The sequence below is a fragment of the Ptychodera flava genome, chromosome 8 (assembly GCF_041260155.1).
Source record: "Ptychodera flava strain L36383 chromosome 8, AS_Pfla_20210202, whole genome shotgun sequence".
Classification (NCBI taxonomy): Eukaryota; Metazoa; Hemichordata; class Enteropneusta; family Ptychoderidae; genus Ptychodera; species Ptychodera flava.
Genome location: NC_091935.1, coordinates 13,144,870 through 13,163,358, shown reverse-complemented (window position 1 = coordinate 13,163,358; position 18,489 = coordinate 13,144,870). Strand labels below are relative to the sequence as shown.

The 18,489-nt window shown below is 36.9% G+C and overlaps 2 protein-coding genes across 4 annotated transcripts in view; one reads left to right on the top strand and one right to left on the bottom strand.

The window, feature by feature from the left end:
• Positions 1-11,665, bottom strand: part of LOC139138525 (spindle and centriole-associated protein 1-like) — a 33,324-nt gene extending 21,659 nt beyond the window's left edge. The window contains exons 1-7 of the mRNA XM_070706934.1: positions 11,551-11,665; positions 11,136-11,285; positions 8,358-8,405; positions 7,710-7,788; positions 6,610-6,817; positions 2,361-2,461; positions 431-502 (exon numbers count right to left, since the gene is read on the bottom strand). Coding sequence (XP_070563035.1) covers positions 431-502; positions 2,361-2,461; positions 6,610-6,817; positions 7,710-7,788; positions 8,358-8,405; positions 11,136-11,225 — 598 coding nt within the window. The 5' untranslated portion in view covers positions 11,226-11,285; positions 11,551-11,665. The remainder of the gene's footprint in view (positions 1-430; positions 503-2,360; positions 2,462-6,609; positions 6,818-7,709; positions 7,789-8,357; positions 8,406-11,135; positions 11,286-11,550) is intronic.
• Positions 11,666-11,891: 226 nt separating this feature from the next.
• The window catches only part of LOC139138526 (coiled-coil domain-containing protein 152-like), a 50,310-nt gene continuing 43,712 nt past the window's right edge, over positions 11,892-18,489 (top strand). For 2 of the 3 annotated variants that reach the window (XR_011553630.1, XM_070706935.1), the window contains exons 1-3: positions 11,892-11,994; positions 14,453-14,531; positions 16,616-16,721. Coding sequence is in view for 2 of the 3 variants with exons in the window: in XM_070706935.1 (XP_070563036.1) it covers positions 11,978-11,994; positions 14,453-14,531; positions 16,616-16,721 (202 nt within the window). In the remaining variant the exon portion in view is untranslated. Of the gene's footprint in view, positions 11,995-14,452; positions 14,536-16,615; positions 16,722-18,489 lie in introns of all 3 variants that reach the window. The other variant, XM_070706936.1, reaches the window with a different exon arrangement.

The following is an 18,489-nucleotide window of genomic DNA, read 5'->3' as shown; positions in this document are numbered from 1 at the left end:
AATGTTACAAATTTGACATTTGGTAGATGTTTACATGTATCTTACATCAGCAGTTATTCTTAGTTTTCAACAATTATGATGAGACACTGATGCACCTTCAGATATATGCCAAATTCATCTTTTTATCTTCTTGTCGATCACATTTTGACTGATCATGCAAATTTATTAAGAAGTCCTGGGATCCAGTGAGTCATGTTGTCCTTGCTATACTTTTCTCAAAGGGCCTGTCATTTCTGTGCATTAGTGTGGTACATTAAAGTGAACACATCCATTTCAATGTCATATTTTGCTGTTTGGCGCCTCTTCAATGTTTCATGTTAATGGATTTTGTGGTTAACTTATGCAGTCTATGTAATGAGCCTAAGTACGTACAAACAGAGAGAAACGTCTGATTACAAATAAGTATGAGACAATGATATACGTTACTTACTGAGTTGAGTTGGTTCTGAAGTATCTTTTTCTGGTTTCATCTGGGAACTACAGAGAGTGGTGTCATCATCATCTGGTTGGAATTACAAATATCAATTTGATTTTATGAATTCCTTATCTATGTGAATAACAGACAATAAAACACTGGAGGGGGGGGGGGGGGGTTGAACATTGTCCTGAATGGTGTTCAGGTATTTTATTTTTTTGTTTGTTAAGTCAAACTTATGTCAAACTTTGCCAATGGAATCTAAGGATAAAATGTGGAAGGTTAGTGATATTGATGATAGTTTGGCATGTGTCTTTGCATGCTATACCGTCTATTTTTATCTCATGCATGCCTAATCACTAACTACAAAGTATTATGAAATATTGTACTGTGAAAGAACAACTTTTATGTATTTCGATCACTTTAAATTAAACTCATCATGTGGCTGTATGAAAAGATTATAGTCAACAGAATACATGTATTGTTGTACTTAACATCCAACTTTGAAGAATATTCCATTTTGTTCCTGGTTTGTATAAGAACATGATCTAGCATGCAGAATATCTATAAATATGGCTGTTTTATTAGAACTTTTCAAAGAATTACATGTGATCTCGCATAAATCTAGCTGTTTTATCTAAACATTTCTGAGAAATAAATTGTCATTTGTTTTCTGAAAGCCATTAAAATCTTTCCAAGAAATAAATAATCATTATGGTTTTCAAGGAAAGACTTGAAAGCTTTCTGTATTTTCATTGATCATTTTAACAGTTTCGGAGAACTGATAGAGCATGCATGAAACTTGCAATATCTAATATTTAAAATTTGCTGGTACCTTATCATATGCTATACAGCTTACCAGTAGCACTAAAAGACATCAAGCAGAAAGCTCAATACAATGTATGATGTCGATTGTTTTCCTTTCAGTTCGAGAAAAATATGTTTTTCCCATTGATGCAACATCATTATTAGCATATCAAATTTAATTGAAATATAAACGGCATCTGACAGCCAACATGGCCTAACCCTTATATCAATACTCCCAAGTTCATCTGACAATGTCAGTTCAAGTTCGTCAAAACCAGTGAAGTATACAAGTAACATGTCCCGTGTATTGACTTTTTACAAAAACTCAATATTTGAAGGTCCCTCAAAACACAGACACTGTAAACACAACTTATATTAACTTAAGCCACTATGACATACATGCCAAGTAAGTGAAAATGCATGTAGTTTTTGGCTCAATGTTGCTCTTTACTCACTTGGAAGATGGCATTTAATGAGACTGATGGGGAAAGAGTTTACAATGTAATCGAATGTACTTGCTCCATCTATGCAAGTTAATGGGATTTGACTTTTCAATATGCACAGTGTTGATATAATTCCTTATAGAACATGAAGTTTCTGATATGCCAGTGAACAGAAATCAAGACTTTGAAGAAATTTACAGTTTTACGTCAGATATAGTTTTACTGTAATTTGATATGTACAGGTTATTTAGCAACTCTAATACATGAACCAGCAATTTTGACAGTCAAACATGGCTGGGGCCAAGACACCAGTTTGACTACATGTGGAGAAACTAAAGCATATCCAATACTATTATTTTATGAAGGTCTGCAAGCTGAAAAGTTGGAGAGAAAAAATATATCGAAAAGATTACTATCACTATCCCTAGGGAGGCAAATATTCTTCACAGCTTGAAAAAACTGAGGGATCATGGTCAATTTACACAGCTATGCATAATTTGCATACACTTTTGTTATGAAAATGAATTATTTTAAGTTTTTTTTAGCATAAGAAAAGATTGCTCAAATTCAGAGGGCTGGCCCATCCCTCAAAATCACCTTATGGAAAGCCCCGAAGACTGCACTATTATATCAAAAGACATACCAAAACTTTCTCCAGAAAAATAAAACCTCAGCAAGTACATAAGAAAACTTACCATCACTTTCTGATTCTTCAGACAATTCATTAAGAATGGGAGGGTCAGGTTTTTCATTCTTGTTTGGTATTTCTGTTGACTGACTGAGGGACAACATTGATCTGCAATGAGGACAAGACAGTTACTACATACTGTAAGTGCATTTTATACAATAAACTGTACACAGGTTGGGAAAAGTGGTTTTGGAAAATAAATGAGTTTCCTACAGTTCTCTTGGTACGATAATATTGGTATTGATAAAATAAAAGTATATCATGCAGTGTATACATTATAGATGTACGGTACATTTAAGGAGGGAACTGCACTTTACTGCAATAGATTACACTGATAAACACTGTCCCAGAAATGTAAAGTGAAACAAAGACGTGAATCACAAGCATCTCAACAATAGGGACATCAATCTCAAGAATTACGGGAAAAATGTTATAAGTCTGGTCATTTTATTTGTTTATTACACCAGAGTGTAAAATAACTCACGGTAGAGGAGTAAAATATGGACAATTACAGCGTTGCACTAAGTATGGTAAACACTGAACAGGTTTAACAAGGCACGTAAATGTATCATACACACACTGTTGACAGTCCCTAGTGCCCTTTCTTTTATGAGGAGTGCCCTGGGCATAATTTCAGTACATGATGGATTTTTCCGACAACATCAAAGTTTTGAGACACACAAGTCTGCACACATGAACTCTCAATGAGAAAGAACCCCTTTTAATGTTTTACACCGGAATTTCAATATAATGTAATGGTGTAGATGTAATATCTTGCCATCGCTCGAGTATGTATGTTGTGAATTGTCAAAATCTCAGAGTATACCAATCGCTTGGGTTGGTTCATCTCTTACAGGTCTAATGCAGAGATGCTTCTGTTGTGCCTGGCAATTACTGTCTCAGCTATCATAATTTGTATCGATTCTAGGAAACTGCGCAATTCTAATGCCATACGTTTTATGTGTGGTAATTGAAGTCTCATGTAGAAAGTTTCCATACAAATGTCCGTGTCAAACAGTTTCAAATGTTATAATATCCTTGTCTAAAATTGACGACCAGAAGTGCCTTTAGACTGCACGATTCAACCATGTGTAAGTGCTCAACTACCTGGGACGGGCCCACAAACACCTGAATCATTCAGTCCAGCAGAGTCTATGAACATTTAATATCTAAGTTTAATGAATTATCACATGAACTGGCCCGAATTCTCACCTGTGTGACGTAGAACAGGACGGATAAGAAATCCGAATTACCCCTGTTGTACGTCATCAACCGGAACTTTTTTCTTGCACGGTACCGTTCATATATGCGAGTCGCGACGTGAACATAGACCGATTTGTCGTGATCGATGCCGTGCTCTCATGACACTTTTTCAAAAAAGGTGACCCGATAAATCCACACATGGAAACACAGAAGGTATGTCCAGCGAAATTTCGAGTCGCTAAAACTATAGCTGTTCCCGAGAATCGAATGGGGATACCGCCGATCCAGTCGAGTCGCCTCGTAAGGCTCAATGAGTCAATGTGGACGTCGTACCTGGCGATCCCGTTGGCGATAAACCTGAAATCTTCACCTCAACGGAAGTTCAACTGAATAAATGAGTACAGTATAATCTTCGGAAAGCGACATACAGGCACAAGCATAGAGTCATTCGACTAACAACGATAAATTTCCATCATACAAAAAATTCCGTAAATTCTTGCTCGGAATCAAACCTGTAGCGCGGCGGAAGGCTGTCCCCGCTACATAGCGAAGACATCAACTGTTGAGCTGTATATGCATTGCAGCGCTTTGGAATCCGATGTACTTCGAAAGTTGACTCAGAAAACACTCAAAACAGAGTTTCCGTCAAGTAAAATTAGGATGTATCTACGGGTGAGATATATGTCACTGCAAACATCAAAGTCCTTAAGACGAAAACATTGACGACCGAGATCGGGATTAATGAGTTGACACCGGCATGGCAGAGACCGGTGACGGCAGCGTTTGTGGGCATAAACATGCAATGAGGTACACTCTGTGTGTCATCGAACGGAATCTTTCGCGCTCGCAAAGGTCGTAAACTTGATATTTTGAAAAGCAACGGAATCTCTAAGAATGAGAATTACTGTTTCGATCGTGTCGTTGCATTTACTTCATAAATCTATTTGTAAATAGTCTGAATAACTCTGAATACTATGGCTATCCGTCGCTAGCACGATGGCTGACTTGCCTTGGCATCGGTACAGCGCGAGACAATGATTGACAGGTTCACGTGACCGAATCCGTACATCTGGTTGGTGGAGATACCATTTGATGTAGCAAATTTCAGCTTGATGGGATTTATGAATGAAAGTATCTCCTGGGTGACGGGCCGCTTTACTCTTTAAATGAAAGTAATCCGCGTAAGTAAAACACAAATCGCGACGAAACTCATGCAATTTGTTACGATAATTTTGATCCATTCACGTCAAAAGAAAAATAAGAAGACTGTTCATGTGATAAATATATAATCCCATGGTATTTTTCTCTGTTTGACGTCATCGTATACTCGTGTTTTTCACGGAGCCGCACAACTTCTCGCCTTCGGCTCGAAGTTGTACAGCTCAGCGAAAAACACTCGTATATGATGATGTCAAACAGAGAAAAATACCATGGGATTATATATAACTATTGTTCAGAGTTGAAAGGCATAAAACAACCCAAACTACCAATTTAAAGTTTTCATGGCAAGAGACTAGTAAATGGCACACAATGCTCAATCATAATCATTTTGTTTTATGAGTATCCAGAGTCAGGTACACAGTATTATACTGTATACTGTAAGATCATTAATTTTCACAGGGATTTAATTTATATTTTGATGTTTGAGACAATTCACTGGGATTTAAGTTGAATATTTTTGCTGGTAAAACAGTAGATTCTGTTGTTATTTAACATTTTTACTAGGAATTAATTTGGTGGGTTTCATGTTACAGTGAAAATAGTAAAATCAAATCCAAGTAAGGCCAGAGAAAAAAAAATCTTGTTCATCGGATTTTTTGGACCAAGTTCCAGGAGCGGCGAGCAAAATTTTTTTTTTAATTTTTTTTTAGGCCGAAGGTAAATGCGGTTCTCTGGCATTTTTGCACAGATGCAGACAAGGCAAGATAATTGTTTCCCTTTTTACCAGAAATATCTCAGACAAGAAACACTGATACTGGTAACTGAATTCAATACTATATTTCCCAACAATAACATAGGCCATTACATTCACAATTAGTGTTTGCACAACATATTCTGAGCATTTCAACATTCTCTCAGAATAAAACTGAAATGTACAGCAAATCACTGAAATCAAAGAATTCAATATTGTCCTTTAATATTGTCCTGGTGGGACCTAGCATCTGAGTTTTTCATTTACTTTGGCCCATGTTTTTGGCCTCTTTACCACTGTCTATATATACACATTTTACACAATGGTCTAACGACACTGTGCTGTGATCGGAGTGAAGTTATATAGTCATCATTCAGATCGTACTTTAACATCGACGCAACCATGTGTTTTGTCATTGCCGTAAATTTTTATACTTTCGATGCAATTTTCATTCAATCGGATGCACCGTCCATCTGCTGTCATGATCTTGTTGAACAAATCACCGAACGTAATATCAGGACAAACACTGCACTGAATAGCGTCTCTGGAACTAACTGTTGGCCATCACGTCGAATGTTGGCGATCAAATTAATACTCATGTGACATGTACTAACCTTTACAAAACGAGCAAATTTCTGGCCAAATCGACCCACTTTGCGTCGTGATTCGCCAAATTCAGACGTAACAACAACGTGTTGGCGGTCAACTAAGTCCGAACACGAATGAAGTCTCATTCAAAATCCCGTGCCCGCGAAAACCCGACACAGTGTAGGGCGCCACCAGCGGCAGTACTAAAAATATTTGTAATGCGGAAGTAAGAATTTGCCGCGATCAAAAAAAAAATCCAAATATGCCAAAGTAGAAGTGGCGATTCCGCTGAACAATCTATTTTTCCTTCCTGGCCTAAATAATTAATTTCATTATTTTGATGTTTGAGACATTTCTCTAGGATTTAAGTTAACTGTTTTAGCCAGTAAAATAATAGAAATAGATTCTATTGTTATTTAACATTTTCTCTGGAATTTAATTTAGCGGGTTTCATGTTACAGCGAAAATACAGAAATTAAATGCACGTAAATTATTAATGCTTTAACAGTATGGGTAAGTAAATGTTCTTTCAATCTCTGCGACTATTGCCTACCTGTCGATGTTAGACTGTTGTCCTGGGGCAAAGGTCACATTTGGCAATCCTGTATAGCGTTTTGGGTCATCTCCAAACAGATCCTTGACCACTGCCATCACTCTGTCAGTATGTGACAGCACGCTTTGCAGCTCATCACCATCGTAGAGCATTTCCCGTAGCACAGAAACTCTAGCCCTTTCTTCACTCTGGGGAGTCTTTCTTAATGCTGTTGACAAAATAAATTGAAAAACTCATACTAGTATTTGGTTTATCAATATTTGCTGCCATTCTTGTATTTACTTTTCCGCTCTGCATAAACAACATACGTCAGCAAATAAATCAAGTAAAACCCAGAGAGTATTGCATCATGTTAACTCATGCAGAAAATGTAATTTGGAAGATAGTAAAGAAAGAATACATTCATGTTTTCAAAATAAAGCTGAACATATTTCTGGAAGAAATTTTGAGAGGCTTTGAGACAAGTCTCTTTTCTTCTAATATTAAATCAGTGTATATCATTCAACTGTATGGGGGGAGTCAGCCTTGATCACAAACACAGAAATATTCATGTAAAGCTCATTCTCATAATGAGAGATTGATACACATTAGAACCACATGAGTTGAGCTGGTAGTGGTTGAAAGAAGCATTATTGAAATCTTCTAACACAGAACCACAGAATATTTACTTGTAAAACTAAAAGATACAGCAAGAATTGAAACAAAGATGAAGTAAAGTCCTTTTAATGCATACATATTTTGGAGTGACACATGTGATATACAATACTCTGGTAACTACAACCAGAGCACAAGATAAGACAAATATTTCAGATATTGTTCATATAATGTGAGGGGCAAAAAACAAAAAGCCATACTGTCTATTTCAAAATGAATATCATGTATCAGCTAAATTTACTGCGTGCTCTGAATCATAATTTTTATTTGTAGCCGTATAATCCGAGGGGCAGTACTTTCATTTATAGCCATAAAGTGGACGAGGGAGTGCGGACAAGTCCACCTAAATCGAATTTGAGTATTTAAATTTGTAACAATGGTTGCACATGATAAATTGATATGAGGAGATTTATCAGTCGATACATATATATTGGATGGTATTTTACCTTTCATCAAAGCCTTCTGTTGCTTTTCCAATTTCACACTTGAGAGGTTATTTGATTGATGTATCAAGTGCCGATGTTCCTGTGAGGAAAAAAAAATTGCAAACAGCCTACATGGTCAGTATTTATTCATTTTTACCTTTGAGTGCACACCAAACGATCAAATGACTGAGCTGTCTCACTTCTCATTGCAAGTTTTAAGTCAAATCAAAAATCTCAGTAAATCTTTGTTGCTATACTTGGTGGATATAAGCCTCATTTGTTGCTGATTTTGTTACGTTCTTCATGTTGAATGCAATAGGACAAATAATTTTTGTTTCTTATGATTTCTTGCTCTCATGTTTTGTTTCAATGTGGAGTACATTTACAGTACAAGAACATTTAGCTGCCTAAGTATAAGTCTCTTTGGAATACTGAGACTTCCTGCACTTATGTACTTCTATACTTACTGTAGCTGTGATATTGCAGCGGTACTGTGGCTTTTTGATGACACTTGGGTCACCCCATAGACTTTTTTGGCAGTTTACTACAACACCAATTGGTGTCGTTCATTTAGGGCGTAGCTCACAAAATAATAATATTGATCAATATTAATAACTCCCTGTATTTGCAAAAATACTATAACAGTTAATGGAAAGATATGTTACTTACCAGCTCAGATGGTGAAAGTTTGTGAACACTTAAATCTGAATTTGTGTTCTGTAAGAAAAATATATGCTTTGAATATTTTCAAAAGATATAAATCACACATTATATTCTAAATATCTATATTGTACACTTGCATGTATACTATACACTAATGATCATGGAGGAAGAATTGAGACATTTCTACCTCTATGTGTGCAATGTACAGTAACAGCCAAGTAATAGTTAGTTCATTTGCTGTTAACTAGCCTTGTGATATAAGAAATTCAACTGAGTAGGAAACATGAGCAGTAGGTTAAACAATTTCCTTTACAAATATCTATGAAAAGAACATGTAAAAATATATAAGGGTATGTAATGAAAAATTGAAATAATGAAAATGTTGAAGCAAATACCTTGCGGCTGTATATTCACAAGTTTAAATGTTCAGCTTTTAGAGTAAATGTTGCTGTATCAACTGATGCTAAATTTATCAGTTTGTAATTTCATCTGAAACTTCCGCTCTTGACAAAGAATGTCCTTAGAATAAGTTACTGACAAGTTTACAGTATGTACATGTAAATCTGTACAAGGATATCTAATAAATGCAAAGTTTACTGACACACCATTAAAGCTAAAAGTTTCTTCGGATTATCAGTATATCTCTCATACTAATGGGAGACAGAGTACCAGCTTCCAGTTTCAAGTTTGGCACCAAATGTAGATATTTTTAAAATTAAACAGTTACAATAAAGTATTCAGGCACTGCAACTTGTAGAGGATCTCTTGACAAACAAAACAACTATCTTACTGTATAGTATACAATATTACGTGTATTGTAGTCTACATTATACATGTACTCCTCCTGTTGTGTACTTCACCATAGTTCAACCTCAGTCTGAGCATGGAGGTGGCACACAATCGGCAACAAGAGGTATAGCCACAAAGTGTGACATCAAATTGCTGTACACAAAACACAGAGGCCTTCTAAGGGACTGGTCAGTTTCTTCGGCCTGGGGGGGGGGGGCTGATGGATTATTTTTTGCCGACGTCAAAAAGTGGCTGACCCCCCCTATTCCAAATTTTGAAAACAGGGTGACCCCCCCCTATCCCAAATTTCGAAAACAGGGTGACCCCCCCCAAACATGACAAATGTAAAACAAAGGTGGACATAAATTATATACCGATATATATATATATATATATATATATATATATATATATATATATATATATATATATATATATTATATCTATATATACATATTTTATGTATATATATATTTTTTTTTATATTTTACATACATTTATATTTTAACAGTCTTTCTGTGTTTTAATGAAATTGTTGACATGTCAGTTGTAACAGAAATTTCAAAGTGTCAATCTTATAGTTTGAAACATCAAGATATCTCAGCAAACATCAAGATATCTCTGGCATATATCTCTGATTTATTAAAGTATGGCGCCCAAAGGGCGCCGAGAAAAATTTGAAACATCCTGATATCTCTGATATATATGTCTTGTATCTTAAAGTCATGCACAGGAAGGGCGTGCTGAAAAAAGTCTGATATTATTGCGCTCAAAGAGCACGCTGAAAAATATTGAACATACAGATATCTCTGATATATGTATGATGCCTGATATGTTAAAGTTGGGCGTGCTGAAAAATATGTCTGATTATTAAAGTTATGCGCCCGAAGGGCGCGCCAAAAAACGCAACTGAATGAAGAAATTTGGGGCTGACATGACGCATTTTAAGCAATGATGAGCCTGTGTCGAAATTCAAAAACACACTGACCCCCCCTATTGGACATTTCAAAAACATGGTGACCCTCCCTATCACCAAAGTCAAAAACAGGGTGACCCCCCCCCCCCATGAATCCACCGGCCCCCCCAGGCTGAAGAAACTGACCAGTCCCTAATTATGGCACTGTGTATTGTGTATGGCGATTTGACGCCATCAGTTGTGGCTATACCACTTATAAAATGATGCCCACAGAGTGCTACCTCCACTGTCTGAGGTTCTACAAAATTCTAAAATAACTCTTTTCCAATGCATGTCAGTCTTCTCCAAAATGACATAACCCAAATAGCAAATGACAACAACGAGAAATTCAATAGCCAATCAATGTCTCAATAATTGCCCGGGGGTCTCGTATCTGCTCCACTTGCCCGGAGGTCTCATATTAATTGCCCGGGGGTCTCGTATTGCTCCACTTTTTCCGGTGTCACACAAAAAGAAACGGCCCTTAAAAGGGTTATGGAGTATAATTTTCTAGATCTTGCTATATTCTTGAAGAACACTGATTTGTGCTGACCCTCCAGTAGCCTTCCCACTGTTAAACAGTTTGCTTATAGTACAACTTGGATACTTTGTTGTCCTCTCGAAAGTGTTCAGTTTTGTACTTTGTCCAATTTTGGAATGTACCATACCACACTCTCTGCCAGTGTGAGTTGAGTATAATAAAGATTGATTGATTGATTGATTGATTGTATCTGGACCTCAAAAGTAATACCTACATGTAAAACAGCAATAAAAAAGCTCAGAAATGTGACATGAGATGCACGGGCAAAGATTTACCATCTCCGTAGCCATGCCGTAGTGTAGCTTTAGGTTTTGCCTGAGTATGTGGATCGGATTTGCCGTTCGACTCACACACCCAGTCAAAACCTCGAGGCTCGGCTCAGCTACCCTGTAGTGTTTGGGTACTGTACGGGATCTGCGGTTCTTGACCAGCGGTGATGACATTATAGCTTTATGAATACTACCTTAAATGCCTACAGTATAAGCATAGCATGACTTACGTCCCACGCAGCCTTCTTTTTACTCCGTTTCTTCGATTTACCGGCCGTAGGCCCATTTTGTCTCAGAGCTTGGACACGAACCAATGACATTGTGTACACTTCGTATCACAAGGGCAGTCTCTAGGCAGCGAGTTTACCGGAATCTTTCTCCTGTTTTTTTACAGAAAATAAATGCAAACTTTTGATATCGAGACTTCTTATGCCCGCACTGTTTTATCAGACTCTAGCAAATGTCATCGGCTGAGGTGTAAACGTGTTGCTACACGACAACAAACGTTGCATTCACTTCCGGTTTTAGAAATGATGCAAAAGAACTTGACACAAATTGTTTGATACATCATAAAATCTTAAATTTCTGCTAGAAATAAGAAGGTGAAATGCTAGCAATGGATTATTTTTCAATATGAATCCATACCTGTTGGATTAGGCTCTGATTTCGCTTTTTACACAAGTTACAGCCTACGCACGTTCGTTCGTTCTCACTTCTCGTCACTCAGTATTATGTTTTCAAAGTTGAAAATGCAAATTTCGCGCCATCTTGGATTAACCCAATTACCACACTTTGGCGGAGTAATATACCTTACAAAATTTTGTTGCTAAAAATATAATCAAGGTTTCAACGCTAAAATTTTAGTTCGAAATTAAAACATATGTTCACTTTCATAAAATGCGCCTCTGAAGATGACTTTTGTGTATCATTCAACTAAAATGGGGATGCACTCAGTGCTGGTACGCGGCGGGAGACAAAAAGTGCAACAGCAGCCTCGTTTTGACGCAACACAACAAGGCACTGGGAAATCTCGATGTAGTGTCATGTCAGGACAAGTTTGAAACAATATTACATGTCTTACAATTTCAGGTTAGTTTTGGTCGCAAAAAAGTTCCATTAGTTTTCTCAGGTTTGATGGACGGTCTTTTCCCCAGAAAACCCATTTCATTCCAAAGTAAACGGCTGTAATGCCCGTCTATTGATTAGCTGCCGCGTGCCGCACAGCAGCCAAAGGTTTTGCTGCGGATCCGTGGCCCTACCACTGCGTGGAGTGGTAGGGCTACGGATCCGCAGCAACCAAAGGTTTTGCCTTGCTGCGGAGCTACGAAACTGCAGCAAGGTTTTGCCTAGCTGCAGTCATGGAGCTAGAAAGTACAAGTTACAACTGTAGCTCGAGGTTTTACCAAATATCCAGGCAAAACATCGGGCTACAGTACTGCAGCTAGGTTTCGCTGCAGTTCCATACTAGTATTACTACACATCTTTCCCCGGCCATATTTTCCACCATCCAAAAATCGCCGGAAAAAGTGGGCTACAAGAATGCAGCAACTCGAGGTTTTTGCCTTGGGGTGTTGTTGGTTTCGACTGCAAATATCGAGTAGCTGCAATATCTTGTAGCCCACGGGCTGTGCGCCAGTTGCCGTGTTGGTTAACGTTGCTGTGCAGCCCCAGCCCGGGGATGCACAGCCAATAAATCTGGCGCACGGCCCGTGGGCTATTGCAGCTAAATATCTGTTGGTCCACAGCTGTGGTGTTTTACTTGTACCCCTCCACCACAGCATGGAGCTAGAAACGTTTCTAGCTCCATGACCACAGCTATGGTAACTTCCATTGACAAACGTCAAATTGGCCTGCAAGCACCTTTTGAGCAAGTTTGTTTGATGATATGTTGCAAAGTTTCCATCCAAATTACAAATTGCCAACACACATCTACAGCTTGGTTATTAGGGTCTTGCCACTACCATGAATCCCTCAAAATTCACCAAAAACATTTTTTTTCGCTAAGGGCAGTAAGTAGGTAAATGTTACTGGCGTTCCCCAGTTATTTTACCTGGGGTCCCCTTGGTATGGTACATGTATTAAATAGGGAGACAGAAGCAATGTTACCGGGGTACCCAAACAATTTACCAATATGCCCTAACCTCAACATAAACACTACAAAATATCACCTTTTTCTAGCTTAACCTGACATGACTACCAAAAGACTGCCATTTTGCTACAGTGTAGCATAAAACTATTGATCTAGGCTCAGTGCAGCACATCAGCACAGTGACATGATCGGTGACCTCTCAACTTCTAAACACAAACTGAGACCGTGTCCAGCATGTGCGCCCCATGAGCAACCATAGATCCTGGGACTGAATTTTTTTTTCCCAAGTAAAAGTTTGATTTCAGTTATTAACGTACCATGTTTATTTTGGAGGACATTTTGCACATTTTGGGACAACGTACATAAGTTGTCTATCAAATTTTTTTATTATTTTGTAACAAATTAGTTTCACTCAACAAAATTCAAGGTACCGGGACCATGTCGCTATGTTTGAATTTCAGGCAATTGTAGCAGTATACCATTTCTGTCGCCTATCAGAGCTCAAGCAGACTACAATCAACCAAATTACGATATCAAGTGCAGCGTTTTAATTACTTTTAATCATAGCTAGCTCCGAAAGTACGTAAGTGTAAGCCACAAAATAATTATGGAAATCAAAGGACATCATCAATAACAGATATTACTTAATAAACTACACCCAACACAGTCGACTCACGAGTGCACCCAAGGTGACCCGCAAGAATGCAGGACAATGAGTTCGGTTTTGGGAACATTGTCGCAAGGGCGTGTCCTGGCGGAAACACTGTGAACTAATTTTAATCTGAATATAACATCATGAAAATAATGCCAAAAGTTACAGCTCATGTGCCTTTTAAGAACTATTTTCATAGGACTAGAGAAATGATACATTATTTGGAGTACAAGAGTTTCATAGATGAAATACCCAAAATTGGTGTCAATAGAAATATTCCATCACAAATTAATCCTGGATAATAACAAAGAATTTTTTTAAAGAAAAAGGGTCATCTGAACTGCGCCTCTCTTGTTTACAAGCAAGTGGTATTTCATGCGCGATATTAAGATGCATCACGTCAACATAGCTGCACCATTTAAAAGTTATTAGGTACTTTATGACAAACATGTATTAACTTTCACCAATTGCCCAACTTACCTTGGATACAGTGTGTTCATTTGTCATATGGGTCCCATATGACCTTTGAGCACAGCAGACACCCCTTTCCTTTAATTGCAGCTTTTTGCCTTGTAGTACTTTAAAGTTATATGTGTTAGGGTTAACTACCCGGTAGATGGGGCATGATCACTTTACTGTGGATTTAGTGCAAAGATTGCGCATATTCAGCGTCAATATGACATACCAAGTCTAAGCTTTGTTTCATATATTTCTCATGGTGCACCAGCCCATTGAAAGTTGTAAAGGCCAATATTTACAATTTTTTGCGGCATTTATTATTATGTGTAACATTCTTATTGTTTTAGAAAAATGTCAAGTCTTCAACATGATGGACAGCAGGTTCATCTTGACTGCTTGCTTCAAGACTTTGCAGTTTGGCAACAGGTCAGTAAGTATCCACATCTGGCAGTGAACCCACCCAATTACCACCACCATCCCAAAGAATCTAGGGGCAGTTGTTTGTTGTTGTCGTAACTACATTGAAAGGTCATGTGAATGTTGAAATTTTGCCATTTTTGTGCATATTTTATCGTTTTTTTATTGGCTGTCTTTTAATGTTACACCACTCCTTTGAACTCCGTAATATACATGTATGCTAGTAATTATAATAATGTTAACAGTCAGGGCAGAGTTATTTCTATACATATCCAAAAAATGTAACTTTATACATCTAGTTAATAAAATATTTCAGTGCCTATGCTAAAAGGAAATAACAATGTTTCAGTCTTAGCTAGATTCCTATGTCTGCTACTTTTAAGGCTGAATTTGTCATAAAAAGCACAGCAGTAGCACCTGCATGAAGTCAAAGACGAATCTCAAAACTTAAAATGAAACACCATTAATCTGTACTCATTTCATGTCTACTGTCTCATATCAACAAATAACTGATGCAATGGTCAAGAAATAATAAGTGTACCTTTGCGTGGTCATCTATTGTAAGAAGTGTGATGATGGATTCAAACACAATGAAAATGAGCCAGAAAGTTTGAATTTGTCAAAGTCATGCTTTTCAGGTTTGTAAGAATTGTACAAACAGCACACATCTTCACTTTGATTTTATATTTGCTGTGTTTAAATGAAATTTTTGGATGGACTGAAGGATACCTGGCTGTTACTGAACAATTATATAAAGCACCATAATCCTAGGGCTGTTTTTACTTCACAGAGCTGCAGAGCCAGGGAGACTGTGCCCCCCCCCCCAAAAAAAAAACCCAGGTGGTTAAAATGAGCTATTAAAAGTTCATCTATATGAGATTGGCTCGCATATGTTGTCTAAAAATGTTAATGTGTTGTTATGTGTGACATTTCTCATTGCAGTTAGTGTACGTGTTGCAATATTTGTGAAAATTGTACCAAATGTCTTGACAGCATATATGGGTTAAAGATGTCAATTCATGGGGTCTACGTACATGCATGTTTCTATTGTAACCATACACTAGCTCAATTGCAAAATCTCATCAGCAGACATTTATGTACCAGTAAAGAACCTTGTGAAAATAATAACAACCAAGTGATCAAACAGAAGCTGTAGACAAGAAAGTGAAATATTCTTTTTAATCTTTTTCACTGTCAAATTTTAGAGTATGACAATAATACAAAATCATAAAAATGCATATTTTTGAAAGTCTGCTCTACGTGGTTACCAGTATAATATTACACAAAGGAAAAGAGGATAGTTATTACTTGGATATTCTTTTTTCTTATTTTTTTCTCAGTTAATTATACAGGGTCAGCTCGTTACTGGCATTGGAATCTATTTCTTAATTGTCTGCCCCCTGTGTTGACCTTAATGTGAACCCTTTCTGGGTTCACTTTTGGTCAAACCGTACAGAGACTATTTGATTACATGCACGTCTACGGTACTACAAGGGCAATGATCAGACTATATAGGAGATGAGAAGGATCTATGGATGGAAGATTGTTGAAAGATAGTCAAGATTAGCTCATTTATCATTGTGCTTGTGACAGTTTGTAGCCTACAGCTTTACAAAAACAAAATAAGACTTCAATTTAGAGTTGGATTGTGGGAACCATGGGTTATTTAAAGTACCGTATAATTGACATCTGATGATAATATCCCCATTTCTACTTTTTGTAATTATCATAGCGATTGAAATAATTTGTGAGGCAAAATGTCCTGGGTAGCTTAAAATCTTGTAAATTTTGTGAAAGATATTCAAAGCTTAGTTTTTGTAGTGGCTCTTTACAACTCTTTAGATCTGTATCAATAAGAGATCTGAATAAATTTTTTCAAGAACATCTTTAATCAGGCTCTATAATCAAATTAATTAGCACTCTGATTTGGGTAATCAATTGTAGTAAAGGACACACTATTTACAAATATGTGAGCCAGCATGTACCGGTAATGATCAATTACATTCTAGTTCAAGTACATGTTTGTACCGGTACGTGACAGTAAACTACACAGAGTAATTGATGTTGATGTTCTCATCCATATTACTGTCTAGGCAACAACAGATTTATCCTGTGAAAACAGCAACCTTGAACTGCAGCTGAGGGTCCTTAAAAAACAACTCCAATCTAGCCAAACAAATGAAAAGATGTTTATACAAGGTAAAGAAGAGTATTCCTTAAAATTTCAGGTATTCACTTTGTGATAGCTAATGGGAAATTTGTTTTTGCCCATTGTGTTGTCATATTGTATGCTATATTATGTACAGAAACTTGTGTTCATAACTTTTGATTTTCTTTTCATTTCTTTTTTACTAATCATGCACATCAAGGACTGATTAAATCCCTTTTTTGATGTCAGAGTATGGACAAATGCCAAGTATCTAGTTTGTCAATTTAGCTATTCATGATACACAATATTAATATATGTGCACTGATTGTATTGTTACTACTGTTGAGGATGAAAATAATTTCATACTCTGTTCAGTTTTTTCATCACATGCATTTGGAAGGACTGGTGTGTGTATGTTTTTCTGTGATGCCGCAGAAGTCTGTTTTCAGTTTCGTGTCAATGTTGACTCACAGAAATATACTATGTGCAGAAATATCCATGGATCCAAATAATATCAAATTTTTCTTTCATGATGGAAATTCTTCAATCATGCAAATGCTATGTAAAGCCTGTGCATATGTACAATATGCCAAATGAATTCTTTATCAGGAAGAACTTAGTTGTGGATTTAGTCGACACTTCTAGAATTCATCACATGTGTATATTCATGAAATTAGCTTTCAAAATTTAAAAAGATAAAAAGTTTGTAGTTGGAAAGAGCACAATTGCCCTTGTTTGTAATGAGATTATGATTTTGTATGTGTGACGCAACTCTTACAAGAACAATCAGACTATATACTGTCAAAAAAGAAAAAAACAAAAGTATTTGCTATAGTTTGGAACATAAAAAAGGTTTAGCTTGTGACAGACTCTGACATTTCTGCACTCACGCTATTTGTTTCTCATGGTTTGCACAAACTGGTAATCTAGTAAAAGTATGGGAATCAAACTTTACGATCTGATCAGAGCGATGAGAAACACAAAATACCTAGTCCTGTTACATTGTAAATGTACTTGGTACCATATACTATTATTGTCACATTGACATCACATATGCAGTGTTTGTATGGATAACAAATGGTGATCACAGGAAAGCTCATTTTATTGGGTCTTCCCATGAAGATTCTCAAGTGTGATTCTATCTTCCCTCGTGCTACAAATACCATGGTAGATCGCGTCCACAACAATTGTGAAATGAACCACTCAACATGAATGTTGGAGGCACCGTAAAGTAAGAGTTGCAGTTCAGCAGGATGAACAATACTGTACTAGTCCTAAGTTTAATTTGTGATTCATAAGATGTAAACAGTCAGAGAGATTTATCTTTCAAAGGCTTAATAGGATGACAAGGATGGTAATAAGGTTGTGGAGTGGTTTTGATAGTTACCAAGCTGTCAATCTACAATGATTAAAATTGACAAATTTCAAAGTACTTGCTCTTGAAACTATTTAAGCAGTAATCCCATTAGACATAAGAACATGGCAAATGGTTTGGGGAAGGACATGCACTCAAGTACAATGTTATTTTAGTAATTAGATTACTACAGGGTCATTGCCTTGATATGCAATCTGAGTAATATTGTGAAATTTCAAAGATAGGTCATGCCTGGTACAAGGACTGGTTCACTGTGTAGCATGTGGAGACAGCAGTGCAACTCTAATAGCTAAAATAAAATTCTGCAGACTTCTGATTCAGTTTATCCTGTTGAACTGAACACCTGAACCGATGAATGAAAGTGTCTTGGGTGTCAGTATGACACTAATGGAGTTTGCCAGCTAATTTGACCATGTGCAAACTTTTGATTTCGGTAGGGGTGG